The sequence below is a fragment of the Natrix helvetica genome, assembly GCF_964273705.1.
Source record: "Natrix helvetica genome assembly, chromosome: 14".
Classification (NCBI taxonomy): Eukaryota; Metazoa; Chordata; class Lepidosauria; order Squamata; family Natricidae; genus Natrix; species Natrix helvetica.
In genome coordinates, this window is record NC_138564.1 from 11245044 (window position 1) to 11269690 (window position 24647).

The 24647-nt window shown below is 47.5% G+C and overlaps 1 protein-coding gene across 3 annotated transcripts; it reads left to right on the forward strand.

The window, feature by feature from the left end:
• Positions 1 to 5294: 5294 nt before the first annotated feature.
• Positions 5295 to 23720, forward strand: CASTOR1 (cytosolic arginine sensor for mTORC1 subunit 1). 3 transcript variants are annotated; one of them, XM_081966478.1, is made up of 9 exons: positions 5295 to 5476; positions 12242 to 12312; positions 15831 to 16021; positions 16960 to 17092; positions 17760 to 17883; positions 18719 to 18826; positions 20478 to 20560; positions 20951 to 21045; positions 21749 to 23720. In XM_081966478.1, exons 1-9 carry the CDS (start codon positions 5364 to 5366, stop codon positions 21812 to 21814), a joined length of 984 nt encoding a protein of 327 aa, XP_081822604.1. In that variant the 5' UTR covers positions 5295 to 5363; the 3' UTR covers positions 21815 to 23720. The 3 variants fall into 3 exon arrangements, with proteins under 3 accessions (XP_081822604.1, XP_081822605.1, XP_081822606.1); XM_081966479.1 differs by lacking the exon at positions 5295 to 5476 and adding an exon at positions 10251 to 10378; XM_081966480.1 differs by lacking the exon at positions 5295 to 5476 and adding an exon at positions 10555 to 11969.
• The last annotated feature ends 927 nt before the right edge of the window (positions 23721 to 24647 follow it).

A 24647-nucleotide genomic window follows, 5' to 3' on the forward strand; every position in this document is an offset into this window, starting at 1 on the left:
CCCCTTTTCTAATTGACGGGTGTAATTAAGAGGCCTAAGTTTTGGGGTGCCGTAGCTCGCTTCCCGAGAAGTTATTCGCGACCTCAAAAGAAACCATCTGGGGAAAACAAACCCTGGAACTTGGCTAGCATAGCTGAGCAAAGAACATGTCACTAAATTCACATTCAGGCCGTCCTTAACTGTTGTAGCCCTCCAGGGGCCAGGGGAGCTGGTGGCTGATTCGGACAGTGGTTGGGGAGAACCTGGGCCAGTGCTGGAGTCTGGGGAGGCTCTGATGAAGGCTCTGTGTCGGAGGCAGAGAGGGGGCCAAGACCGTATGCCAGTTATCAGCTGCCTTCAGAGTCAGACATCAGTGAGGCAGAAGAACAGCTGGAGCCTGTTCCTAGTGTGCGCCTGCGCAGAGCTGCCAGACAAAGGGAGCAGCTAAAGAACAGGGGTCGACTTGGGAGTAAGGCCACAGGTGGACGGTGAATGGCCCCTCCCAGAGGAAATAAAAGAAGAGCGAAAGGGGAGTGGAGTTTGCAGGAGACCATTAGTTTGCTTCATTGGTTCATGACTCTCCGAGGCTCCTGGCCAAGTTTTGCAGATATCGGCCTGACAGCTCTCCAAGCCAGATAAGGTCTGTGACTGTAAATCCTCCCTTGAAAGACTTTGCTGGAGGGGAATGAGCAGAATTCACAGTCAATGAATAAAAGGGGTTTTGGTCGGGACCAGGAGTTGGCTTCAGGCTCTGGTGAAGCCGAAGAAATGGCTCCGCGTGCCACAGGTTCACCATGACAGCTATAGGATCTCCTGCTTGAACAGGGGGGTTGGACTAGAAGACCTCCAAGGTCCCTTCCAGCCCTGTTCTGATTCTGGGCTGGTTCAGTCTCTTCCCCCACCCCCTCACATTTACTGATTCCACTAAGATGCTTAGTGTTAATTGCTTTGACTCGGATTAGCTGTTATTCCCTTCCAGCTCCTTGGCTTTTTGGGGGGGGGGAGAAAAAAAAAGGGTGGTTGATCTTGGCATGCGGTGCCAGTGGCACCATTCTCTCTACCCTATTTTCTTAGCAAGGTTTGTCTCTGTGTGCAGCCTTGGCCTTATCAAGATCGCCTCTGCGTGCAGCCTTGGCATTATCTTCCCCTCCATTGGTGTCCGTAGCCCGTAGTTGCTTTTGCAGCCACTTCTCCACTGTAGGAAACCTCAGTCTGCTCTTGTTTGGCCACCATCGCGTTCTTTGGGCATTGCAATCTCTCCGTTGCTGGGCTGTGTTTTGAAGCTGGCTGGCACAGTGCCCACGGGTCACAGGGCTGCTTAGAAGATAAAGAAGGAAGCTGAGAGTTGGGCTTGTCTGTCTGTCTGTCTGTCTCTGCACGGACCCCAGCGCCAAACTTGACCAAGGCTGCATTTCAGCCAAAGACTCAAGGACGAAAATTGAATGTTTGCTGAAAGCAATCACAGGCATACGTTTCCAGGTGTTTTCCACCCAGTGGCTGGGGAAGTTTGGGAGTTGTAGTCCAATCTGCCTTATGGGCTTTGTGGAGTGTCTCAGGAAAAGCTCCTGGTCGGTTGTCTAAAATTTGAATCGTGGTTTCGTACTGTTTTTTGTTATTGTTGGTTTGAGACATTTTTCCTGCCCATCCAAGTAGTTTTATCGGTTAGAGAAAGTTAAAGTTAGGTTAGGCATACCCAAAGGCGTTTTTTCAAAAGGCAACTGGACTTTCTTTCCTTCCTTCCTTCCCTTCCTTCCTCTTTCTTTCTTTCCTTCCTTCCTCCCTTCCATTCCTTCCGTCTTTCTTTCTTTTCTTCCTTCCCTTCCTTTCTGAAATCCATAAATATGAAGCTAGGGAGGGCTACAGTAGCCGAGATGTTGGTGTTGACTTGATGAGGGTGATTAGAAAGCAGAGTGAGTTAATCATCGAAGGAGAAGAGTTACTATGGATCACAGAAACAATAAGTAACTCGTCTCGGTTTAACCTCCTACTTGAGGTTATTAATAATAGTTAGGGATTAGGGGAAAGGATGCATCCACCTTCAGGGAGATGCATCCAAAGGAGATTTTTGGGGGTAGAAAAGCGATTATCCTGCAGAAGAAGCTAAGAGAGGTACAACGGAAGCCCTACCAGACCAACCTACGATGCTGTTGAGACCTATCTTTTGTTTCTAATAGGAAAGCCGATACAGAAGGCTGTATGATTATTATATATTGTTATGTGTGTTTTGTGTTGTGTTTTTTTCTTGTGTTTTTTCCCCTGTTTTTAAAGATGAAAACATTCAATAAAAAATATTCCCAAGTTCCAAAATGACGGAACAGGCTTTCTTCGCTCCATTCAATGAGTTTCTTACTTTCTTTTTTATCCATTTCCCAATTGCAGCTACCTGTAATTTTCCACAAAATTCGCTGAAATTTTCCACTGTCGGGCTGTGGCAATGAGGCAACTCCTTTACTCCGGGTTGTAAATTTACTAGCCTGACGGAATAGCTCTGAGATGGACACCCTGAGCTGCGTGGGCAACAGACTGATTTTAGGGATTCGAAGCCCGTCGGTATGGTTAGGAGGGGCATGGGTTTTCGAGCCCTGCCCTATCTACGTATTTTGGGGACGTAACGGGCCCCCACATCCTTGAAAAGGACAGGGGAATGGGTTGTGAGAAAGCAGCCCAAATCTCCATAGGTTATGACAGGAATGTGTTCCATTTCCAAACCATGTTGGCACCTGGGAAGGTGTGAGCTCTTGCTGTTAGACACCTGCTCTCAAATTAATTTACTTATTTATTTTTTTCAATTTGGACAAGTTTTCAACAGTCGCTCCTCCGATTCTTGTGATCCTCCCATTCACCATGGAAAATTTAACAGATGTGTCCTTCCTCCCCCCCTCCCCCCCCGGCCGACATGTCAGTTCTGAAATAGGTGCATTGCCACCCTTCCAACGGCTGTTTGGGATTTGAAGCAGTTCGCAAAAGAGTTCAGGAAAAGCACATTGCTGTTCTGAGTGAGGCTTCCCAAGAGCCTGAAGCAAACTCCTTGTCCCGACAAAAAACCCTTTTATTAATTTAATGTGGATTCTGCTCATTCACATCCAGCAAATCTTTCAAGGGAGGATTTACAGTCACAGAACTTCTCTGGCTTGGAGAGCTGCCAGGCCGATCTCTGCAAAACTTGGCAAGGAGTCTCGGAGAGTCACAAACCAATGAAGCAAACTAATGGTCTCCTGCAAACTCCACTCCCCTTTCGCTCCTCTTTTATTCCCTCTGGGAGGGGACATTCACCGTCCACCTGTGGCCGTACTACCAAGTCGACCCCTGTTCTTTAGCTCTTTGTCTGGCAACTCTGCGCATGCGCACATCGGGAACAGGCTCCAGCTGTTCTTCTGCCTCACTGATGTCTGACTCCGAAGGCAGCTGATAACTGGCATACGGCTTTGGCCCCCTCCCTGCCTCCGACACAGAGCCCTCCTCAGAGCCTTCCCCAGACTCCAGGACTGGCCCAGGTTCCCCTCCAACCTCCTCACTCTCCGAATCGGCTGCCGCTGGTGGGCCACAACAGTTGGTTTACCTTTATTTCTGAAACCAGAATATGGCTTTACTTGGTTTTGATTCAGTAGGTGACATTAATCCAGCCTCGTGGCGTTTCTAATCCGTGGTTTAATGGACCATGCATGATTTCAACTAATCAAACAGCAGGACGTTTATACAAGCATGCAGAATCCAGAATAACAGAGTTGGAAGGGACCTTGGAGGTCTTCTAGTCCAACCCCATATTCAAGTAGGAGACCCTACACCATTGCAAACAAATGGCTGTTTCATCTCCTCTTTAAACACCCATGACTTCTGCAGGCATCAGGCTTCAATTTACCTGGCCAGCAGTTCTGATCCTTGCAGGTCTGTGTTTAATCAGTTTTGGGCCAGGCTCGTGGCAACTGCAACAGGAAAACCGGCTGTTATATGCAACACCCCCTTGTGTCCTCGTAGCTGTGGCAGGAACATTTGCTGTGGGCGCCTAGAGGGCCTGTTGCAACTCGAATCAGCCTGGTTTTTGGTCTATTATCTGCATTTTTCCATCAAAGGCCGGGGAGATGAAAAGAATTGCATTCCCGGAATGTTAACACGCAGAGGGAGCAGTGGAGAACGTTAGAAACGCCTCAAGTTGAAGGTGTGTAGATGAGCACAATGTGGGCATGGCACTGAGGATGAGGAAGGGAGGGAGGGAGGGAGGAAGAAGGAAAGAACAAAAGGAAGGAAAAAGAGAAAGGTTGAATGGAAGGGAGGGAGGATTAAGAGAAAGACAGGAGAAAAAGTAAAAGAGATGAAGAGAAAGATTATAAGACGAAGGGAGGAGGAAGGGAGGAAGGAAGGAACAAAAGAAAGGAAAAAGAAAGGTTGGGAGGGAGGGAGGATTAAGAGAAAGACAGGAGAAAATTGAAAGCAATAAAGAGAAAGATAAGAGGAAGGGAGGAGGAAGGGAGGGAGGAAAAAGGAAGGATTAAGAGAAAGGAGAAAAATTGAAAGATAATGAAAGATAAGAGGAAAGAAGGAGGGTGAGAAGGAATAAAAGGAAATGGGAGGGAGGGAAGGAAGGAAAGATTAAGAGAAAGACATGAGAACAATTGAAAGACATAAAGAGAAAGATTATAAGACAGGAATGAGGAAGGGAGGGGGGAGGGAGAATTAAGGGAGACAAAGTAAAATTGAAAGACACAATGAGAAAGATTCTTAGACAGGAGAGAGGGAAGGAAGGAAAATGGGAGGGAGGGAGGAGGAAAGGGAAATGGAAGGAAAAAGGAAACTGGGAGGGAGGGAGGAGGGAAATGGAAGGATAAAAGGAAAAAAGGAAAATGGGGAGGAAATAAGCAAATTGGAAAATTGGAGGGAGGGAGGGAGGGAGAAAGATGATGATGGAAGGAAGGAAGATGATAGGGAGAGAAGGAAGGAAAGAAGATGATGGGAGGAAGGAAAATTGGAGGGAGGGAGGAAGGAAGGAAGGAAGATGATGGAAGGAAGGAAAGTTGAAGGGAGGAAGGAAGGAAGACGATGGAAGGAAGGAGCTTAAAGTCTCAGGCGGCTGCACCCGACCTACTTAGCCATCAATCCCCGAAACCCCACGGCGGCTGAAGGGGTCGTGTGAACGCCCGGCTGCTCTCTTTCAGCACCCGCGCAAGGAAAGCGAAGGGAGCCCCAGGGGCGCGCCGTTGCCAAAGCGCTCTGCACCAGCTCAGAGGCGCGCCAAGCCAAGGCGAAGGCGAAGGCGGGCCGGGGGTGGTTCGGGGCCGGCGTTCCCCACCCCGTGGGCCGGGCCGGGCCTGGGGAAGGAGGCGGCGCCGCGGGCCCGGCTTGCGTAAAGCCCAGCGCTGGGGCTGAGCGCCGGCCTTGCTGGCTGCGCTATGGAGCTGCGGATCCTGGAGCCCCGCGTGCGGGTCCTGAGCCTGGCCCGCCGCGGCCTCTGGCTCTACACCCACCCGCTGCTCAAGATGCTGCTCCTGCCCCAGCGCAGCAGGTAGAAAGACGCACGTGAGAAGGCGCAGACACGCGTCTCGGCGGGGCTGGAGAGGCTGCGCGGGCGGCGAGCTGGTGCACGCGGGAGCGCAGACGCGCGTGTCGCCCGAGGCTAGCCTGGTGGCGGAGAGACTGGGCGACCTTAGGGCAGTCGGGAGGGCGCCGACACGCGTGTCAGGGGAGGTGGGCTGGTGCTGGGTAAGTGGGGCAATGCACGCGGGAAGGCGCAGACGCGCGTGTCGCCGTGGCTAGCCCGCTGGAGAGACTGTGCGGACACCGGTGTCGGTGCCGTAGGGAGGGCGGAGACACGCGTGTCGCGGAAAGTGGCTGGAGAAGCTGCCCAGCCCGGGGGGGGGGGGTTAGTGCACGCGGGAAGGTGCAGACACGCGTGTCGTTGTGAATGGGCTTGCAGAGAGTGCACTGCAGGCGGGGGTTGGTACACTCGGGAGGATGCAGACAGGCGTGTCACGGGAGGGGACGCCGGAGAAGCTGCGCAGGGGGGGGGGGGTTGGTGCATTAGGGAGAGCGCAAAGAGTGGATGGGCTGGAGAGGCTGCGCAGGCGGATTGTTGGAATCCTATGGCCGCGGGATTCGGATTGACCACTGGTGTGGATCAGAGCTGGTGTTTGCTCACGTGCTCCGAATTGGGGAGGGGGTACCTAAGGACCTGCCCAACTGTGTTATTCTGACCAGTGTAGACATGGAAAAAGAACTTCTCTCTGCTGTTTGCTTGCCAATTAAGGGGGGAGCCCTGATGTGTGTATTTGTAGACAAGTGTTGTACAAGTGTGTATACAAGTATGCAAGAAAGGGGAAGTCCGGTGCACGTGTGGATAGAGCAGAGCTGTGTCTGTTGCCATGGTGGAGGTTGTTGCTAGCCTCTGAAGATGCCCACAATCTTTCCAGGCATCAGAAGCTGGACTGCAGTACTCCAGAAGCCCTGTAGGTGGCGACGAAGGTGCTTTCTACTGCCACCTGGAGATACTGTGGAGTATTGCAGCCAGTTGCTCTCACTTTAGCCCAGAAGGGGTGAGAACCCGTCCCCCAGCTTTCCCCCAATATCCATCTTTCTTTTTTGCTTTGCTTAGACTCTCACCCTGCAGACCAACTGGCTGGGGGCGATGGGAGTTGTAGTCAGGGGGAACTCCAAAGGAGAAGCCCAGAGGTGGCCTACCAGATCTGTAAAGAAATTGCTGCCAAAGAGTTGGGTTCGACCCAATTTGGAATTGGGGGTGTCTCTTATGAGAAGTGTTTCCTCCAACCTGGGCAATTCCAGAGCTCTTAGACTACATCTCCCATCGTCCCCAAGGAGGTTGCCGTTGTCCCTTAAATTCAGGAATGCAGACTCCCCACCCAAAACCTAAATGCTGTCAATTCTGCACAATCTTTTTAAATTGTCTTTTAAATTTAAATATAAAATCTTTTTGACATCTTTTCCTCCAACGTGGGCCCTTCCGGAGCTCTTGGACTACAATTCCCATCGTCCCCAAGGAGGTTGCTGTTGTCTCTTAAATTCAGGAATGCAGACTCCCCACCCAAAACCCAAATGCTGTGCGTTTTGCTCAATCTTTTTAAAAGATGCCAGTGGCTTGTGATTGCTTCTCTGTTTTGGGGGCTTAACTGCTCCCCAGTTCTTGAAGAGGGGCTCCATGGACCCCAATTAACTTGGGAGGATCCCTTCCCGTACCTTAAATGCAGCCAAAAAAACTCCCCATATTTACTTTGGCGCTGGGCACACGGGTGCGGATCCTGGCATAAGCGGGATGGGACGGCCCCACGTTTAAAAGCCTTGAAGTTTAAAAGCCTTGAAGGAAAATAAACAGCCATCCTTATTTTTGTCTTATTTTTTCCACCCAATGGCTGATTTGTCTTGAAGCAATTAATTTTTTCCCCCTGTTTGGAGCAAATTATATTTATTTTCCTTTCTTGAAGCAATTTATTTTTTCCTCAATTCTTCCCACCCCAACGCTTGACTGCAAGAATTGGCAGCCGATCTCTCTCTCTCTCTCTTTCTTTCTCTCTCTTTCTTTCTCTCTATTTCCCTCTCTCTCCCTCTCTTTCTTTCTCTTTCTCTCTCTCCTACTCTCTTTCTTTCTCTCTCTCTTTCTCTTTCTCTCTCTCTCTTTCTCTCTTTCTCTCTCTCTCCCTCTCTTTCTTTCTCTCTCTCTCTCTCTTTCTCTCTCTCTCTCTCTCTTAAGGTTTTGGTTTTTTTTCAGGGGGTCCTTGGAATTGCAGAAATTAAAGAAAATGTATGTTTTTTTTAAAGGGGGGGGGATTGATGCAGAATACCTGCTTCCTTACTCTCTCTGGCATTTGTTTTGGTATTTCAAACTTTTTTTTAGGGAGTGGGGGGGGGGGAAATCTACAGCACGGATGGTCCAAAGAGACGCTTTGCAAATATTATGATTCGTGGATGGTGTTTTTAAGCTGCCCAGATCATTGGGCTATTTTAAATCAAGAAATATTGGGGTTTTATATCAATGCTCCAAGGGACGCATGGTCAGGGGCTAAGATGCTGAGCTTGTCGCTCAGAAAAGTCGGCAGTTTGGAGGTTCGAATCCCTAGCGCCACGTAACGGAGTGAGCTCCCTTGGTGGAGAGGGTGCGGCCTATAAATTGAATTAATAAATAAATAAACTTGCCCCAGCTTCTGCCAACCTAGCAGTTCAAAAGCACGTAAAAAATGCAAGTGGAAAAATAGGGACCACCTTTGGTGGGAAGGGAACAGCGTTCCGTGCAAATTTTGGCATTGAGTCATGCCGGCCACATGGCCACGGAGACGTCTTCGGACAGCGCTGGCTCTTCGGCTTTGAAACGGAGATGAGCACCGCCCCCTAGAGTCGGGAACGGCTAGCACATGTGTGCGAGAGGAACCTTTACCTTGTAGTTTCTGTTTTGTGGGAGAATTCGGGTTTATAAAAATGCTACTTCACCTCATTTGTAGAATTAGGAGGTAGTTGAGTCATTTACAGGTTGTTTTCGACTTCCAGCTGTTCGTTTAGGGACCGTTTGAACTGATGTATCACCGTTGTTCACACTTAACAACCGTTGCAGCACCCCCAGGGTCAGGCGATCAAAATTCACACTCTTGGCAATCGCTTCATAGTTATGACCGTTGCAGTTGCTTGGGAGGGGAGGACCTCCCCCCCGCTTTGCGACCTTCTGATAAGCAAAGTCAATGGGGAAGCCCAACTCGCTTAACGATCGCGTTGCTAACATAACAAGCGCACAGATTCAGTGAACAACGGCGGCAAGAAAAAAACAACGGCACAATTTCCTTAACATGTCTCGCTTAGCAACAGGTAGGTAGGTCTCAATAGTGGTGGTAAATCGAGGACTACCTGTATAATGATTGGGGAATTCTGCTTCCCACCCAGCTAGGATTAGCTGAAGCTTTTTTGGGGAGGTAACTTTCCTTTATCTTTTGTTATTGTTTTCCTTGCTATCCGGCCTTTAAGCAAAGAATCTCAGACAGCGGAAAATTTTCTCTTTAGTTTTCTAACTTGTGTGTGTGTTTGTGTGTTTGTGTGTGTTTTGAGAGAGGATTTTCAGAGACATCGTTCAAGAACATCTGTAGGGTTTGACTCCCTATCAGCACCCAAGTGAGTTGTTTGGCTCACAACTTCTGTTTCATAAGTTGTTTTGCACACTTGGAGATAAAACTGAAGCCTGCCAGCTCAGAATTTGCAATCAGGGTGAAATTTGTAACAGAAGATTAAAAAAAACCCAAATAACAGAGTGGGAAGGGACCTTGGAGGTCTTCTAGTCCAACCCCTTGCTCAGGCAGGAAGCCCTGTACCATTTCAGACAAAGGATTGTCCAGTCTCTTCTTGAAAACCTCCAGGGATGGAATACACACAATTTCTAGAGGCAAGCAGTTCCACCGGTTAATGGTTCTCACTGCCTGGAAATGTATCCTTAGTTCTAGCTTAGCTTCTCTCTTTTGTAACTTTCCATCCATTGCTTCTTGTCCTGCCTTCTGGTTCTTTGGACCATAGCTTGACCCGTCTTCTTTGCCCGCTGTACAATTTACTTTCCTCTTTTCTCCTAATTTTCCTTCCTTGCCTGCTCTCTTTTCCTTGTAATTTTGTACGGCCTAATTCTGTTTTCTAATTTATTCTTAGCCTGGTGTCTTTCTTCAGTTCCTTGGCATTACTACCTATTGTTTTCCACCAATTCCTGCTTTGCAAGCCGTTTCCTACTTCCTTTAGGTACTTTACTCCGCGTCTTAGCTGGCTGCTTAACTCTTTCAACTCTGCAGCTTCCAAAAAGGAAGCCAAATAATTAGCTCACTCCCCCTCCCTCTTTAGTGGTTTTTAAAGGGAAAAAAATATATTAAGGTTTGCCCTGAAAAAGCAAGAGTTTGAAATTGTGCAGAGGCCCAAAACTGTCGCTAAGCATGTTCCTAAGTGCGGATTTCAAATAAAATTATTCTGGAAAATATAGTGTTGCGTTTTGCACCCTTTGCCTTGCTCGGTTTCAAATGGCTGTTTTCTTTTCTTGTTTGTTTGGTTTTACATTTATACTTCTTCCTGTGATGGCTAGATGGCTACGCATCCTAGAAAAACAACAAATTCCTGTTCTTGTTTTTGAAAAGCCTTAAGGCTGCAACTGTAAACAAGTCCGGAAAAAGTTTCCAAACTGAAAAACTAAAACTGGCTGTTAGGATGAAAAAAAATAATAATCTAATCTTTGTGCAGCGAGGAGGCAACTTAAATCAACATTAAGCTAGGGGGAAAAAATATTGTTGCTTTTTTTTCTCCCGGATGTGAAATGGTTTCAGTTTTTATAACCCCTATTTGTAGCCTTATTGAAAAGGAGAAAAAAATATTTCTGGCAACTATGGAAGAAAAATATGGCTTGCTTAGTCGCTCTTATGGCATTGCGATCATCTGTGATAACCAGGTAATTTGCAAATGAGATTTCTTCACTGTCTTGTTTTTCCCTTAAGTTCCCCTTTGATATTCTTTTGCCTTTCTTCTTTGGCTTTTCCTCTTTCCTTCCTTCTCACCTGAGACCTGGTTTTTTTTCTTTTGGATGTGAATTTTAACTCACCTGGTGAACTGTTTCTCCCCAAATCTGGCCGGCCAGTGAAACGATTCGGTATTTTTAGCTCAGTGTTTTTGAAACTTAGCCTCTTCAAGATGGGGGGGGGGGGATTCCCAACTCCCAGAATTCTCCAGCCAGATATATCATCATAAAAAGGGACCTGAGAGATCTTCTAGTCCAACCTCAGGTGGTATAAATCCAGGTGAACTTATATCATCCCGCTTCAATGGTCTCATCAAATGGTCAAATTCCCCAACCAGCCAAGCTGAAGTCGGGTCGTAAACGCAGTCGTAGTTGCACAACGTACACAACTTCGCTTAATGACCAAGTGGCCATTCCCAATTGCTGTTGCTAAATGAGGACTACCGTACTTGTATTGGGATTCTAACATTATTCATTAGAGAAAGCGAGGAGCTGTCCTCTGCCCTGCCTAAGTTAAAGTTGTTTGCTTTACGTTTACAGTTCTTTCTCTCATGGCTACAAATTGTAGGGAAAAAAACAGAGTTTTGTTGCTGTTTTGAAAAGCAGCGTGATAAACAAACCTGAAAGCCACTGGCACTGATAATGTTACCTAGTTGGGTCATGAAACGTCTGCAAGAAAATCACTAAAATATCAAGGACCCCACAGTTGAACCCTGAGCTACCAATATTCTCTTCTGTCGAAGCCTGAAACGGTTTCCAAAAATCTGGCTTAATCCTTTTGCGGTGCCAAGTTTGGGGGGGGGGGGACAACAACCTCCATTTGTGGTTGATTTGCCACCAGTGAGCTGGATGTTACATGCACCAACTCTTAAGCCTTTCACATGAATCAGCAAATCCATTTCATTCCGGCCCATCGGATCTGCTCAAACAATCTCCCCCCCCCCCTTTCTCAGACTCTTGCAAGGGAATAAACAAGTTGTGTGTCAGATAAAAAGGGGCAGAGCGCTTTGTGTTGTGGTTAAACAGGCTTTGTGTTGTGTGACTGCGGTTGAGTGCAGCTGGGTTGTTTCCCCCCCCCCCCCCCCATTGCTTAAGAGGCCCTGGTTAGTGTCGGTGGGTTTTTGTTTTTTCAAGCTGAAGAGGTAGCCTGAGAAATTTTGTTGGAGTGTGTGTGTGTGTGTGAGAGAGAGAGAGAGAGAGAGAGGAGGAGGAGGGAAGGAGGGAGGAAGAAAAGAGAGAGAATGAAAGAAAAAGAAAGAAAAAGAAAGAGAGGGACAGAGGAAGGGAGAGAAAGAAAGAAAGGAAAAGAAAGAGAACAAGAAAAGAGAAAGAGAGAAAGAAAGAAAGAAAGAAAGAAAGAAAGAAAGAAAGAAAGAAAAAAAAAGAGAGGGACGGAGGAAGGGAGACAAAGAAAGAAAGAAAGAAAAGAAGGAAGAAAACAGAGAAAGAAAAAGAAAAGGACAAAGAGAGAAAAAACAAGAATACAGGTTGACTTATGCCCAAAAGCGAGGCAGGAATGACAGTGGTAAGTCGCGGCCTGGCGCAGGGGTGAAATACTACCGGTTCGGACTGGTTCACTCAAACCGGTAGTTAAAAAATGCTACTGGTTCGGGCGAAGCCGTATTTCCGACGATCAGCTGCGACTCGGAAGTCTGCATCCTGAGACGGATGGGGCCTTGATTCGAATTCTGCCTAGTGGTGCCTGGTGGCGATTTTTTTCCAATTTGTGTCCAAAGGGAGGAAAATTTCACGGAAGGAGTTCATAAGCCTGACTCGGCGCTCTCCTCTTTTCCCAAGGTGTAGATTTTTCAGCTTAACCGAGACTCCCGAAGACTACACGATCATGTTGGATGAAGATGGCTTCAAAGGTATGAGTACAGGTATTCCTCATTTACTGACCACTTGTTCAGCTGTGGCCAGGACTGAAGACAAAACATTTGTAGCCCATTTCTGACTATTTCCTACCTTCACCGCATGCCTCGGGGATGTGACTGCCGGGACGGTCGGTACGGGTGCCATGGTTTTTTTTTCTTCCCCCCTCCCTTCCTGCAGCACAGATGGGTTGGAGAGAAAGGGATTGCAAGAGATTAAGGGACCCATCAGAAGGAATCCCGTCATGCTGGGAGCCTGGAGTGAGGAGCTGCTTAACAGCATCCAATGGGTTAAAGGTTAAGAGAGGGAAGGGAGGGATGAGGGAAGGAATGGAGAGGAAAGAGTGTCAATTTCTTTTACAGCAGATACATAGTAGAAACTACAAAACTACTCCACTCTAGGATTTTTCCCCAAAAGCTGCCTTTTTTCCTATGATCCAATTGGTTTTCTAATCATCAAAAAGGGACACGGTGGCTCAGGGGCTAAGACGCTGAGCTTGTCAATCAGAAAGGTCGGCAGTTCAGCGGTTCGAATCCCTAGCGCCGCCTAATGGAGTGAGCTCCCGTGACTTGTCCCAGCTTCTGCCAACCTAGCAGTTCGAAAACAGGTAAAAAATGCAAGTAGAAAAAGAGGAGCCACCTTTGGTGGGAAGGGAACGGCGTTCCGTGCGCTTTCGGCATTGAGTCATGCCGGCCACATGACCACAGAGACGTCTTCGGACAGCGCTGGCTCTTCGGCTTTGAAACGGAGATGAGCACCGCCCCCTAGAGTAGGGAACGACTAGCACATATGTGTGAGGGGAACCTTTACCTTTACACATCATCAAAACCACATATAGTTTGACATTGGTGAGGGAATTATTTGTTTAGCAGAGTGATGGCGTTCAGGGAAAAAACTCTCCTTGTGTCTAGTTGTTCTGGTGTGCAGTGCTACATAGCGTCGTTCTGAGGACAGGAGTTGAAACAATTGATGTCCAGGATGTGAGGGGTCTGTAGATATTTCCACAGCCCTCTTTTTGACTCGTGCAGTGTGCAGGTCCTCAATGGAAGGCAGGTTGTCAGCCATTGTTTTTTCTGCAGTTCTGATTCTCCTCTGACATCTCTGTCTGTCTTGTTGGGTTGCAGAACCAATCCAGGCAGTTATGGAGGTGCAGATGAGATGCTCAATAAATCCTCTGTAGAACAGAATCAGTCCAACAAGAATGGGATTATTTTGAGGCAGGCCAAGAGGTGCCCTCCAGATGTTTGGATTCCAATTCCTAGAATTCCCGGGTGGAAATGCCCCGGCCGACCAAAGTGGAGGAAGTTGCAGCCCTGGAAAAAAATGGAAACGGTCGCTCTGCTTCTATTCGGCTCTTTGGTTGGGAGGTTCCCCAAATTCCAAGAAAGGGAACAATCGCTTGGCTGCCCCCCTGTGTATATTTCCAAGGATGAAGGGGAACAGATGTTTATCTCAGGATGTTCCACTTGCCCAGTGGAGCACAGGGAACGGAAAACAACTCCACTGGCCAGTCTTTGCTGACCGCTGCAGCACGGCCTTGGCTGCAGGTTGGCAAGGCTGAGGGAAGGGGTGATTTTCCAAGGCTGGGAGAAGAACTTCGTGCTGTTCCCAGGGAACAAGGCTCACATGTGGGGATAGGGTGAAGGAAACTCCCCTGATGCTTCCTGGAACGGCCAGGGAGGGGCAAGAGGGAGAGAATCTGGCTGTCTGGGGAGGGGGGGGGGGGAAGAGTTTGAATGAAATCAAATCTTTATTACTGTTGTAGACTGACATAAAGGGGGAAGGGAGGGAGGGAGGAAGGAAAGGGCATAACTAGGAGAGGGAGGGAGGGAAGGAAGGGGCATAACTGGGATAAGGAAGGAAAGAAAGAAAGAGTATAACTGGGAGAGGGAGGGAGGGAGGGAAGGTGGGAGGGAGGGAAGGAAGGAGGGAGGGAGGGAGGGAAGGGCATAACTGGGAGAGGGAGAGAGAGAAGGAGGAAGGAAGGAGGGAAAGGAAGGAAGGATGGAAGGAAGGAAAGGGCGTAATTGGGAGAGGAAGGGAAAGAAGGACAGACGGACGGAAGGAAGGAAGGAAGGAAAGGAAGGAAGGAAGGAAGGAAGGAAATGGCATAACTGGGAGAGGGAGGGAGGGAAGGAAGGAAGGGGCATAACTAGGATAAGGAAGGAAGGGAAGGAAGGAAGGGAGGCATAATTGGGAGAGGGAGGGAGAGAAAGAAAGAGCATAACTCGGATAGGGAGGGGAGGAAGGAAGGAAGGGGCATAACTGGGATAAGGAAGGAAAGAAAGAGCATAACTCAGATAGGGAAGGAAGGAAGGGGCATAACTGGGATAGAGAAGGAAAGAAAGGAAAGAAGGAGGGAAGGAGGGGAAAAAGAAGGGAGAAGAGATGGGGACAAAGTAAAATAGGGAAGGAAGGGGAGAGGGAAGGAAGGATAAGAGGGAGAAAGAGAAGGTAGGAAGGGATGAAAAAAAAGAAGGGATGAGCTGAAGAGGACAAAAGAAGAGTAGAAAGATAGCACCTATATTATTTAACTGTATCATTGATGGTTTTTTATACTGTTTGGAAATTCTTTCAAGGGGATTGCTTGCCTGGAGAGAAAGGGAGGAAAAGGAAAAGCAGAAAGTGGAAGAATAATGATCTTTTGGGGTTGGGTTGTTTTGAATGGCTCCAGTAAATGCAACCTCCTAACCTTTGTGTGGTATTTATTTAGAAGGTGTCCTTGTCCTTTTGGGTGGAGGGGATTCTGGGTGGTATATCTAAGATTTGGCTAAGACATCTCCTTTCTTAGATGTGGTGTCCTTTTTGGTGGGGGTGAGGAATTGTGATTGGGGAAAAGGAGGGCACCATTTTGTTTTCTCCTGCCCCCCCCCCCTTGCAAATTCCTTCTCAATGGAACCCTTTGACCCTCTGAGGACCATTAACAGGCTCCCAGCTCTACCGAAAAGATCCAGTCATCCGAAAAAGCAAAATATTTTAATGTTTAACCCAATTTAAAGGAGACCTCTTCTGAGTTTCCGGTCGTCTCCATGTCAGCTTATAACTTTCTTTTCCAAGTGGGTGTGAAGATTCCAAAAGAGGCCCGAATTAATTGACGAGCCTCGAGACAAAGTTCAAAAGAAATCCAGTCATTTATTAGGAGCAACATTTTGGCCGCTCGGAGCCAAATCTGATTGTGTATGAACTTTACCCCTGTGTCTCCCCTCCCCTCAGTCTGTGTCATAAATCACATTTCCTTATTTAACTCCTTTCCCCCCCCCCCCCCCCGGATGCCTTAAATTAGGGGGTCTCCAACCTTGGCAACTTTAAGACTTGTGGACTTCAACTCCCAGAATTCCAGCTGGCTGAGGAATTCTGGGAGTTGAAGTCCACAAGTCTTAAAGTCACCAAGGTCGGCGACCCCCCAGACTAGAAGACCTCCAAGGTCCCTTCCGACTCTATGATTCTTTTTCATTCCTATGATTCCGTCTTCTGGGTAAGCCGCCTTCGTGACGTTTTCTCTCCTTTCTTCCAGAACTTCACGCCTCTGAGTACCTACAAGTGGTGGATTCCACCTGGCTAGTGCTTAACGTCTCGTCTAACGGCAGCGCCTCCCTCAGCCAGCCCATAGGAGTCACCAAGATTGCCAAATCCGTCATTGCGCCCCTGGCTGAACATAACGTCTCCGTCTTAATGCTGTCCACCTATCAGACCGATTTTATTTTGGTGAGCTTTGTGGGGGAAGCCGGTTCCAGAGCTCGGGGGGGGGGGGGGTTGGGGGGGGTTCAAAAGTAAACGGGAGGGTGGTGTGGCTGACACAGAGAGGGAGAAGCTAGCCAACCAGCATTAAGTCAAGATTTCGGGATAACAGAGTTGGATGGGACCTTGGAGGTCTTCTAGTCCAACCCAAGAGTGGGATTCAGCCGAACAGGATGCTAATTTTTCATCCGGTTCGTCAAACTGGTAGTTGCAAGCACCGGCTGGCCATGCCCACTCTGCCCCTCCCCTCCCAGGAGTCTCTATGTGGCCCATTCATCATGCCAGTTAAGTAGAGGGCTCGCGTGGAGCCTGGAGAGGGCAAAAAACGGGCCGACCGCAAGTTCCAGAAGTCCTGAAACCGGTCTGTTTTTGGCTTCCGGAGCCAAAAAACCTCCAGAGCCTGGGGAGGGTGAAAACATTCCCCCCACCGTGAGGAGGCGGAGTACGCCACGCCCTCCCATGGCCACGCCCACCCAGCAAACTGGACAGAGAAACGGTTGCTAAAATTTCCCTTTTTTTTAAAAAAAAAAAAACTTTTTATTTTGTTTATGCAAACTTCACATCTTTTGCGACACATGACCCTTCTTTTACATATCTGTTGCGATCCTTTTACCTGTACACGTAGGTCTGGTGTAGCTATACCTTTATACATCTATGCGCATTTATATTATTGTTTTCTTCATTCTATATATAACGTTCTACATATTCCATGTCTAACAACCTTTATTGCATTTGAATCGTTTTGCAAGCGCGAAATAGACGGTAGCCAAGAAATAATAGGAAACGGTTGCTAACCTTTTCCAATCCCATCCCTGGTCCAACCCCTCGCTCAAGCAGGAGAAATGGAAGCCGTTCCAAGCCGCGATGATGCTGCAATTTTGGGTGATCTTTGGTCTGCCTTCCAGGTACGGGAGAAGGACCTCCCCGTGGTGATCCACACCTTGGCCGGAGAATTTGAGATTTACAAGGAGGTGAATGGAGAACTGGCCCCTGCAAACTGTGAAGTCCTAAGCAACGGGTTCCATAGAGCCAAACAAGGTAGGGTTTTTTCTATGGTTGAATCGGAATCATTCCAGTTACTTGAGGACTTCCAATATTCGAAGGACTGAGAAGAAGAGGTCAACCTATTCTGCAACCCACCCGAGGGCAGGACAAGAAGGAACAGGGGGAGAGAGTTCCAGGAGAGAAGCAGCTTAGAGCTAAGGAGTTCTTAGCTCTAAGCTGCTAAAATTATTAATGACTATCAAACTTAGAAGTACTGACCACAATGTAAATACCATGGTGATAGGGACAATTAATGTCATTATAATTGTTAGTACAACAGTTATTACATTACTACAGAGGTTAAAACCGATAGCAACCGAAGGTGATGGAGAATGGAGAACTTACAAAGGCTAAACACGCAGGGTGATTCGGAAGGCTATATCGCTATTTTGTATATGGTTACGTTTGTTCTTTCTTTTCTTTTCTTTTTGCTGTTGTGGTTTTTTTCCCTGTTTTTAAAGGTAAAAATGTTTAATAAAAACTATTTTTTTTTAAAAAAAAAAGAGAACAATTAATCAGTGGAACGGTTCATCATTGGAGTCGAGGGTGTTTCTTTCTAAGGGATCAGACTGAGAGAGGACTGACAGTGTCTGCCTCCCTCTCTCTCTCTCTCTCTCTCTCTCTCTCTCTCTCTCTCTCTCTCTCTCTCTCTCCTTCCCAGAGTTCAACGCCACGGTCCATCCCATTCAGACTCCTCAGAACAGATTCTGCATACTCAGCATCGCCCCCGAAACCTTGCCCGCCATTGCTACAAAACTCATCGATGTCCTCTTCTACTCCGCCAGGTCGGTGATTGATGTGTGCTGGTTGTGTGTGTGTGTGTGTGTGTAGGAAAAAAGAAGGTTGCTAAGAAAAAGGGAAGATCTACCAGGAGTAGCTCTTAGCCAGGGTGTATAGGTAGTCCTCGAACTTATGACAGTCGAGCCTAAATTTTCCCTTGCTAAGTGAGACTGTTCTTAAGCGAGTTTTGTTTCATTTTACGACCTTGAATCTCCGCCTGGTTAAGTTAGTAAAAAGGGTTGTGGAGGGAATCCGTCTTCTTCGTTATTTTGCTTCTCGGAAGGTCGGCAAAGGTGACCCCAGGACATTGCAACCGTCATAAATATGAGTAAGTTGCCAAGCATCTGGATTTTTAGTCATGGGGATACTGCAACGGTTTGTAAGTTTGAAAAGCAATCATAACTCACTTTTTCCAGTGCCGTCGTAACTTTGAACCGCCACTAAAGGAATGGTTGTAAGTCAAGGACTGCCCATATGATTGTCAGAGCCAAATTGCTCTAATTGTCAGAGCCAAATTGGCAATAGATAAGGCTCAATGGAATTCACAGGGCTGCGCTGGGCTCTTTTGTGACAAGGCAACGATTCTAAACTGATGACACCTTTTACCCCGCCTTCCAACTCAGCCTCTTCTTCTGCTACAGAACGTTCCTAATCTTCTTTTTCTGCTGTGATCAGATTGTCCGGTGTAAACTCCAATTTGGGAGGGCCACTCGTCCTTGCTTTTACAGCAGTGGAAAAGTCCTGTTGAAGCAGCTTTCATTTCCACCCCACGCGTCCGAAATAGGAGACCATTTATGGCCCAACATTTGACGTCGGGATTTCTTTCTTTGGCCTTTTCAGCCCACCAAAGGATGGAGCTGCTAGCAGCCAGGAGTCCATTACGTTCTTCGCCTTCTCACTGATTGAGGGCTACATCTCCATCGTCATGGACGCAGAGACCAAGAAAAAGTGAGTGCCGCAACGGAGGGGAGTTTTGTGCTTCCCGTGGCTTGGAGGATTGCAATCCTCTGAGTAGCAGTAATTACACCAGGAGCAACCTTCACAACGCCTGCAATGAGGCTCCATAGGTTTGTTGAAAGATGGATTCTCATTTACCATGCAATAGTAGAGATGGAAGGGACCTTGGAGGTCTTCTAGTCCGACCCCCTGCCTAGGCAGGAAACCCTATACCCTTTCAGACAAATGGCTATCCAGCATCTTCTTAAAGACTTCCAGTGTAGGGGCATTCACAACTTTTGGAGGCAACTTCTGTTCCACTGGTTAATTGTTCTCACTGTCAGGAAGTTTCTCCTCAGTTCTAAGTTGCTTCTCTCCTTGATTAGTTTCCACCCATGGCTTCTTGTCCTGCCTTCAGGTGCCTTGGAGAATAGCTTGACTCCCTCTTCTTTGGGGCAACCCCTGAGATATCGGAAGACTGCTATCATGTCTCCCTTAGTCCTTCTTTCTATTAAACTAGAATACCCAGTTCCAGCAACGGTTCTTCATATGTTTTAGCCTGCAGTCCCCTCATCCTCTTTCTTGCTCTTCTCTGCATTCTTTCTAGAGTCTCCACATCTTTTTTACATCGTGGCGACCAAAACTGAATGCAGGATTCCATGTGTGGCCTTCCCAAGGTCTTATAAAGTGGCATTAACACTTTGACTTGTTTAGAGGTGTATGGAGATGATCTTGAAAGAGGAATGCAGGACTAAGGGTAGAATGAGAGCAGGGTTCCCATATTTGAGGGGTGCCACAAGGAAAAAAAAGGGGGGGGGTGTCAACCTATTCTCCAAAGCCCCAGAAGGCAGAAGAAGAAACAACGGATGGAAACTCATCAAGGAGAGAAGCAACCTAGAACTAAGAAGGAAGTCCTGAAGAGTGAGAAGAATCAATCGGTGGAAGGACTTGCCTCCAGAAGTTGTGAATGCTCCATCACCCAAAAGTCTTTTAAGAAGAGTCTGGACAGCCATTTCTCCAGGAAGTTAGAGGGTCTCCTGCTTGGGGAGGGATTGAAGTAGAAGATCCCCAAGTTCCCTTCCAACTCTGTTATTCCGTGTTGTTCTTGTAATAGTGAAGTTTTCTCAGCTTAGCCATGGGAAGTAGGAAAGGGTGAGAAAGAAACTCAAGATCACCCCAACTTGATTCTCTTCCATGTAAGAGCGGGGAACGAAGAATTTCTGCCGGACTTTCAAAATTCTGTTTTTAAACGCCCGTTACAATAAGTAAAGATTTCCGGTCATCCTTTTCAAGGATGATGCCTGACCCTCCAATGGATAATGTTGTGGAGAAGGATGTCAACTTGTAAAGCATTACCATGCCTATTATCAAGTTGACATGGATGGGAGAGAGGATTCCATGCAGACCTTCGGCCAGAGTCGGGTCGCATATTTCTACAACCTCGTTGGTGGATATGATTTATGACACAGACTGAGGGGAGGGGGGGAGAGATAGGAGTAAAGTGCAAAGACCATTAACCAGAAATCAGTTTTGGCTCTGCCAAAATGTTGATCCTAATAAATGACTGGGTTTCTTTTGAACTTTGTCTCGAGGCTCGTCAATTAATTAGGTCATCGTTTGGAAACTTCACAAAGACATCAAGATTTTCCTCTCCTTTTCCCAGGTTCCCCAGCGACCTGTTGTTGACCAGTTCCTCAGGAGAACTCTGGAGGATGGTAAGAATTGGTGGACAGCCCCTGGGCTTTGGTGAGTTGCGTTATATTTTCTTTCCCATCAGTGATGATGGTGTTGTGTAGCTAATAGAGTCTCTTGGTGTTGTGGCCCACCAGGGGAGCTGGCAGAGGATTCGGACCGTGAGGAGGTTGGGGAGGAACCTGGGCCAGTCCTGGAGTCTGGGGAAGGCTCAGATGAGGGCTCTGCGTCGGAGGCAGAGAGGGGCCTTCAGCTGCCTTCAGAGTCAGACATGAGTGAGGCAGAGGAACAGCTGGAGCCTGTTCCCAGTGTGCGCCTGCGCCGAGTGGCCAGCTGAAGGGAACAGCTAAGGAACTGCTGTTGGCTGCCAGTGAGCCACAACACCTGAGAAGGTTGGCCCAGCATTAAGTTGATGCCTCTCCCTGTTCCTCCTCTCTTCTTCAGATGAATGTGGGATCGTGGCCCAGATTGCTGAGCCGCTGGCCAGCGCGGACATCTCTGCCTATTACATCAGCACCTTCAACTTTGACCACGCCCTGGTAAGCCACGAAGGGCTTGAGGACATCCTGAGGTTGAAGCATTTGTGGTTTTGAGGGTTCCTGATTTTTTATTGATATGATTTCACCTTTATTGTTGTTTATAAACACCTCGAGGTGGGGAGCCTTCCTCCTCCTTTCCCCCCCCCCCACAACAATTACCCCGGGAAGTGGGTTGAGGGAAGGGACTGGCTCACTCATTTGGCTTTCATGGCTAAGGCGTTGGGACTAGAACTCTCCGTCTCCTGGTTTCTAGCCCAGTATCTTAACCATTAGATCAAACTTTGATCGTTTGGAGTTGTTTTGAGGTGTAAGATGTGACTATGAGTGTAAATTAAAACCCCTTTCCTTTCCTTCTCTTTCCTTCTCTTCCCTTCCTTTCCTTTCTTTTCGTTTCCCTTCCTTTCCTCTCCTTTCTCTTCCTTTCCTTTCCTTCTCTTCCCTTGCCTTCCTTTCTTTTCTTTTCCTTTCCTTCTCTTTCCTTCTCTTCTCTTCCCTTCTTTTCCCTTCCCTTCCCTTCCCCCAGTCAGAATAATATAGCAGCCAATTTAATAAGACAAAAATGTTGTTCTTAACAGCAATAATTAAACTGATTACATATCCGAAGACGATCGCTCCAAAATAACTTGGGCCTTCCTTATATTTTGTATTTCCTGAAAGGCGTCAATGCAACCAGATTTTTTCTCCCCCGTTCTGTTCCCTCCAGGTTCCAGAAGACGGCATTGACGAGGTCATTGAAGTGCTCCAGAAACGCCAGGAGGCTGGGAAATAACCCCCTGGGCTTCCTTGGTCTCAGCTGTGGGTTTCAGAAGCCAAACTGATGGATCTGGTCCAGCCTTACTCCCCACGGATGTTCCTGGAGAGAGAGAGAGATAGGGAGGGAGAGAGGGAGTATGGCAGCCCACCTTCTCTGCAAGCCAAATTATCTTTCTGGGGACTCGTATTTGCCTGGAGGACAAGGTTCTCACCTGAGGATACCTTCCATTTCTCCCAGGGGAGAAACAGGTGCCTTGTTGTTTGATTGACCCAACAGGGATGGGATTCTCTAGATTTCAGTGTTACTTGCTTCTTCTGGTCTTCTTAGCTGTCTTAGTGGTCCTTGATTAGCTGCTTTTCTCTAGAGACCCTCAGACAAATTCCCATACACAATGACCTGCTCCTTGGTCAAGAGGGAGAGGTATCCTCTCATCCTCTAATTTTGCACATATTCTGAGATTTCTAAAAGCATCCTTGGGGGCGGGATTAGAATTTGCATTCCATGCCCCGCAAGGAAAGGACGATGTCCTCCAGAAACAATGTTCTCTAGATGATTGCTTGAGGGCCTTCAGGAGATGATCACCCCAATGTATCTGGAGGACCAAACCATCCTGGTGCCCTTTTTTTTCAGTGCACGATGTTAAGAGTAGGAAACACTGGGTTTTAATTTTGTTTTTCAATTTAAACATTCCTGGAGGAGTGACCAAAAGGAGGAGAGAAGAGAGAGAACTTGGGACCTCGGTGTCCTTTAGTTCTGTGGCTGCTAAAAGGAGAGAAATAAGCTTATTTTTGGTGCTCTTGCAACTTCCCTTCTTTCCTTCTGGTCCCATGGGAGTCCGGTGAGCAGTATTACAACCAACATGAATCTGAAGCATTAGCTGTCCAATATTTTTGGGGGGGACGGGGACAGGGACGGGGACAGGTTGGGGTTGGGAGAAAAACGTGGGTCGAAAAAGCTCCCTGCTTTTTGGAAGCCTTGATGCCTTCAAAGTGCCTTCTTCTTCTTCTTCTTCTTAAGCTTTCTTGAACGACAAACTAAGCTACGGCCTTTCCCTGGTACGAAAATCATAACCGCCTGGAAAATGAAGAACTCACAAAGTGTGTCTTTTGTTGTACGGAGTGTGGGATGGAAGTAGAGAAGTCCCATCAGGGTGTTGGGTGACACGCAGTGTATCCTTTATCTTTCCACCCCTTGGAGACCTCTTGTGAGGTCTCCCCTTGGAGACCAGCGAGAAGGTTGAGTTTAGATGCCTTATCGCCCCACGCGCCTCCTGCTCGGAAGAGAAGGATTGTGTCGCCATCCTGGTGTTTCTGCTTCCCCCTCCTTTTCCTAGCCAATCAGATTGCTATGAAAGGGGGGGGGGGAGGTTGACCCACTCCACTGGCCAATCCAAGCCCTTTTGATGGTGATCTGGAGTGGAGAAGGTTAGTGTTGACTTCTCAAATGCATTGGTAGAAGGTGACTTCTCACTCCCACAGGCTGATGGGCCTCCACCTCTACCTGTCTAGAATTTCCCAGACTTTCTAGATGTTCTAGAAAGTTTCTAGAGCTTTCCGCACGACTTGAGAGTCGTGATCCAATGTAGACCTTCAACCATCTTCTCTTTCATAGAAGAGAAGAAACTGGGAACCAATGAAACTGGCCCGAAACATAAGATTTGTGGAGTTGCCCACGAAAGACACAGATGGTCTTTAGCTACTCTGGTCTTAATTTTGTTCGTTGGTGCTAAGCTAGACTAAGACGTTGTGTTCCTTCTCGATAACGGAAGCCTCTCCTTAGCTGGGGCTAGGATTCAGATTTCTTTATAAAGTTCTGTATCATTTTTTTTTTTTTTGGCCATGGTTTTAAATTTTTGTCAATAAAGGTCATTTTAAAAAAAAAAAAAACGTCCAAACCATCCAATAAAGCAGTGAACATCTCATCTGTGGTCCAAAGTCTTGGCTTGATGATACATTGGGTAGCCTCCGTTTTGGGGGTTGTGAACTTAGCTGGCCTGGGTGTGTTTCAAAAGATGAAGGTGGGGATAAAAGCTGTATTTAAGATAGTTAGAAGTGCAAAGAGGCACCGAAGCCCCCCCCCCCAAATCACATCTCTGTATAGGGCAGGTGTCCAGCAACCCCCGGCTCTGGAGGTGCGTGTGGATTTTTCATCCCTCTGCTGCAGCTCCCTGTCACTCAAAATACGTGTCCCAACCGCCAATGTGCGACACCCGCCGGCACGCAATTTATTGAGCATTTCAAACCCCAGTGGATTTTGTGACCCCCGGTGTTTTCTTTTGTATAGGAAACGGATCCAAATGGCTCTTTGGGTGTTTTAAAATTGCCGGTCCCCGGTATAGGGATACCTTCTCAAGGTAATACTAACCAGGGGAGACAGGATATCAGTCTTCCGATATCTCAGGGGCTGCCACAAAGAAGAGGGAGTCAAGCTATTCTCCAAGGCACCTGAAGGCAGGACAGGAAGCAATGGATGGAAACTAATCAAGGAGAGAAGCAACTTAGAACTGAGGAGAAATTTCCTGATTGTGAGAACAATTAATCAGTGGAACAGAAATTGCCTCCAGAAGTTGTGAACGCTCCAACACTGGAAGTCTTTAAGAAGATGTTGGATAGCCATTTGTCTGAAACAGTATAGGGTTTCCTGCCTAGGCAGGGGGTTGGACTAGAAGACCTCCAAGGCCCCTTCCAACTCTGCTATGGTATTGTATTGTATTGTATTGTATTGTATTGTATTGTCTTCTAGTACAATCCCCTGCTCAAGCAGGAAATCCTGTAGATCTGGAATCGGCAACCTTAGACCCTTTAAGACTTTCCAGACTTCAACTCCCAGAATTCCCCAGCCAGATTTC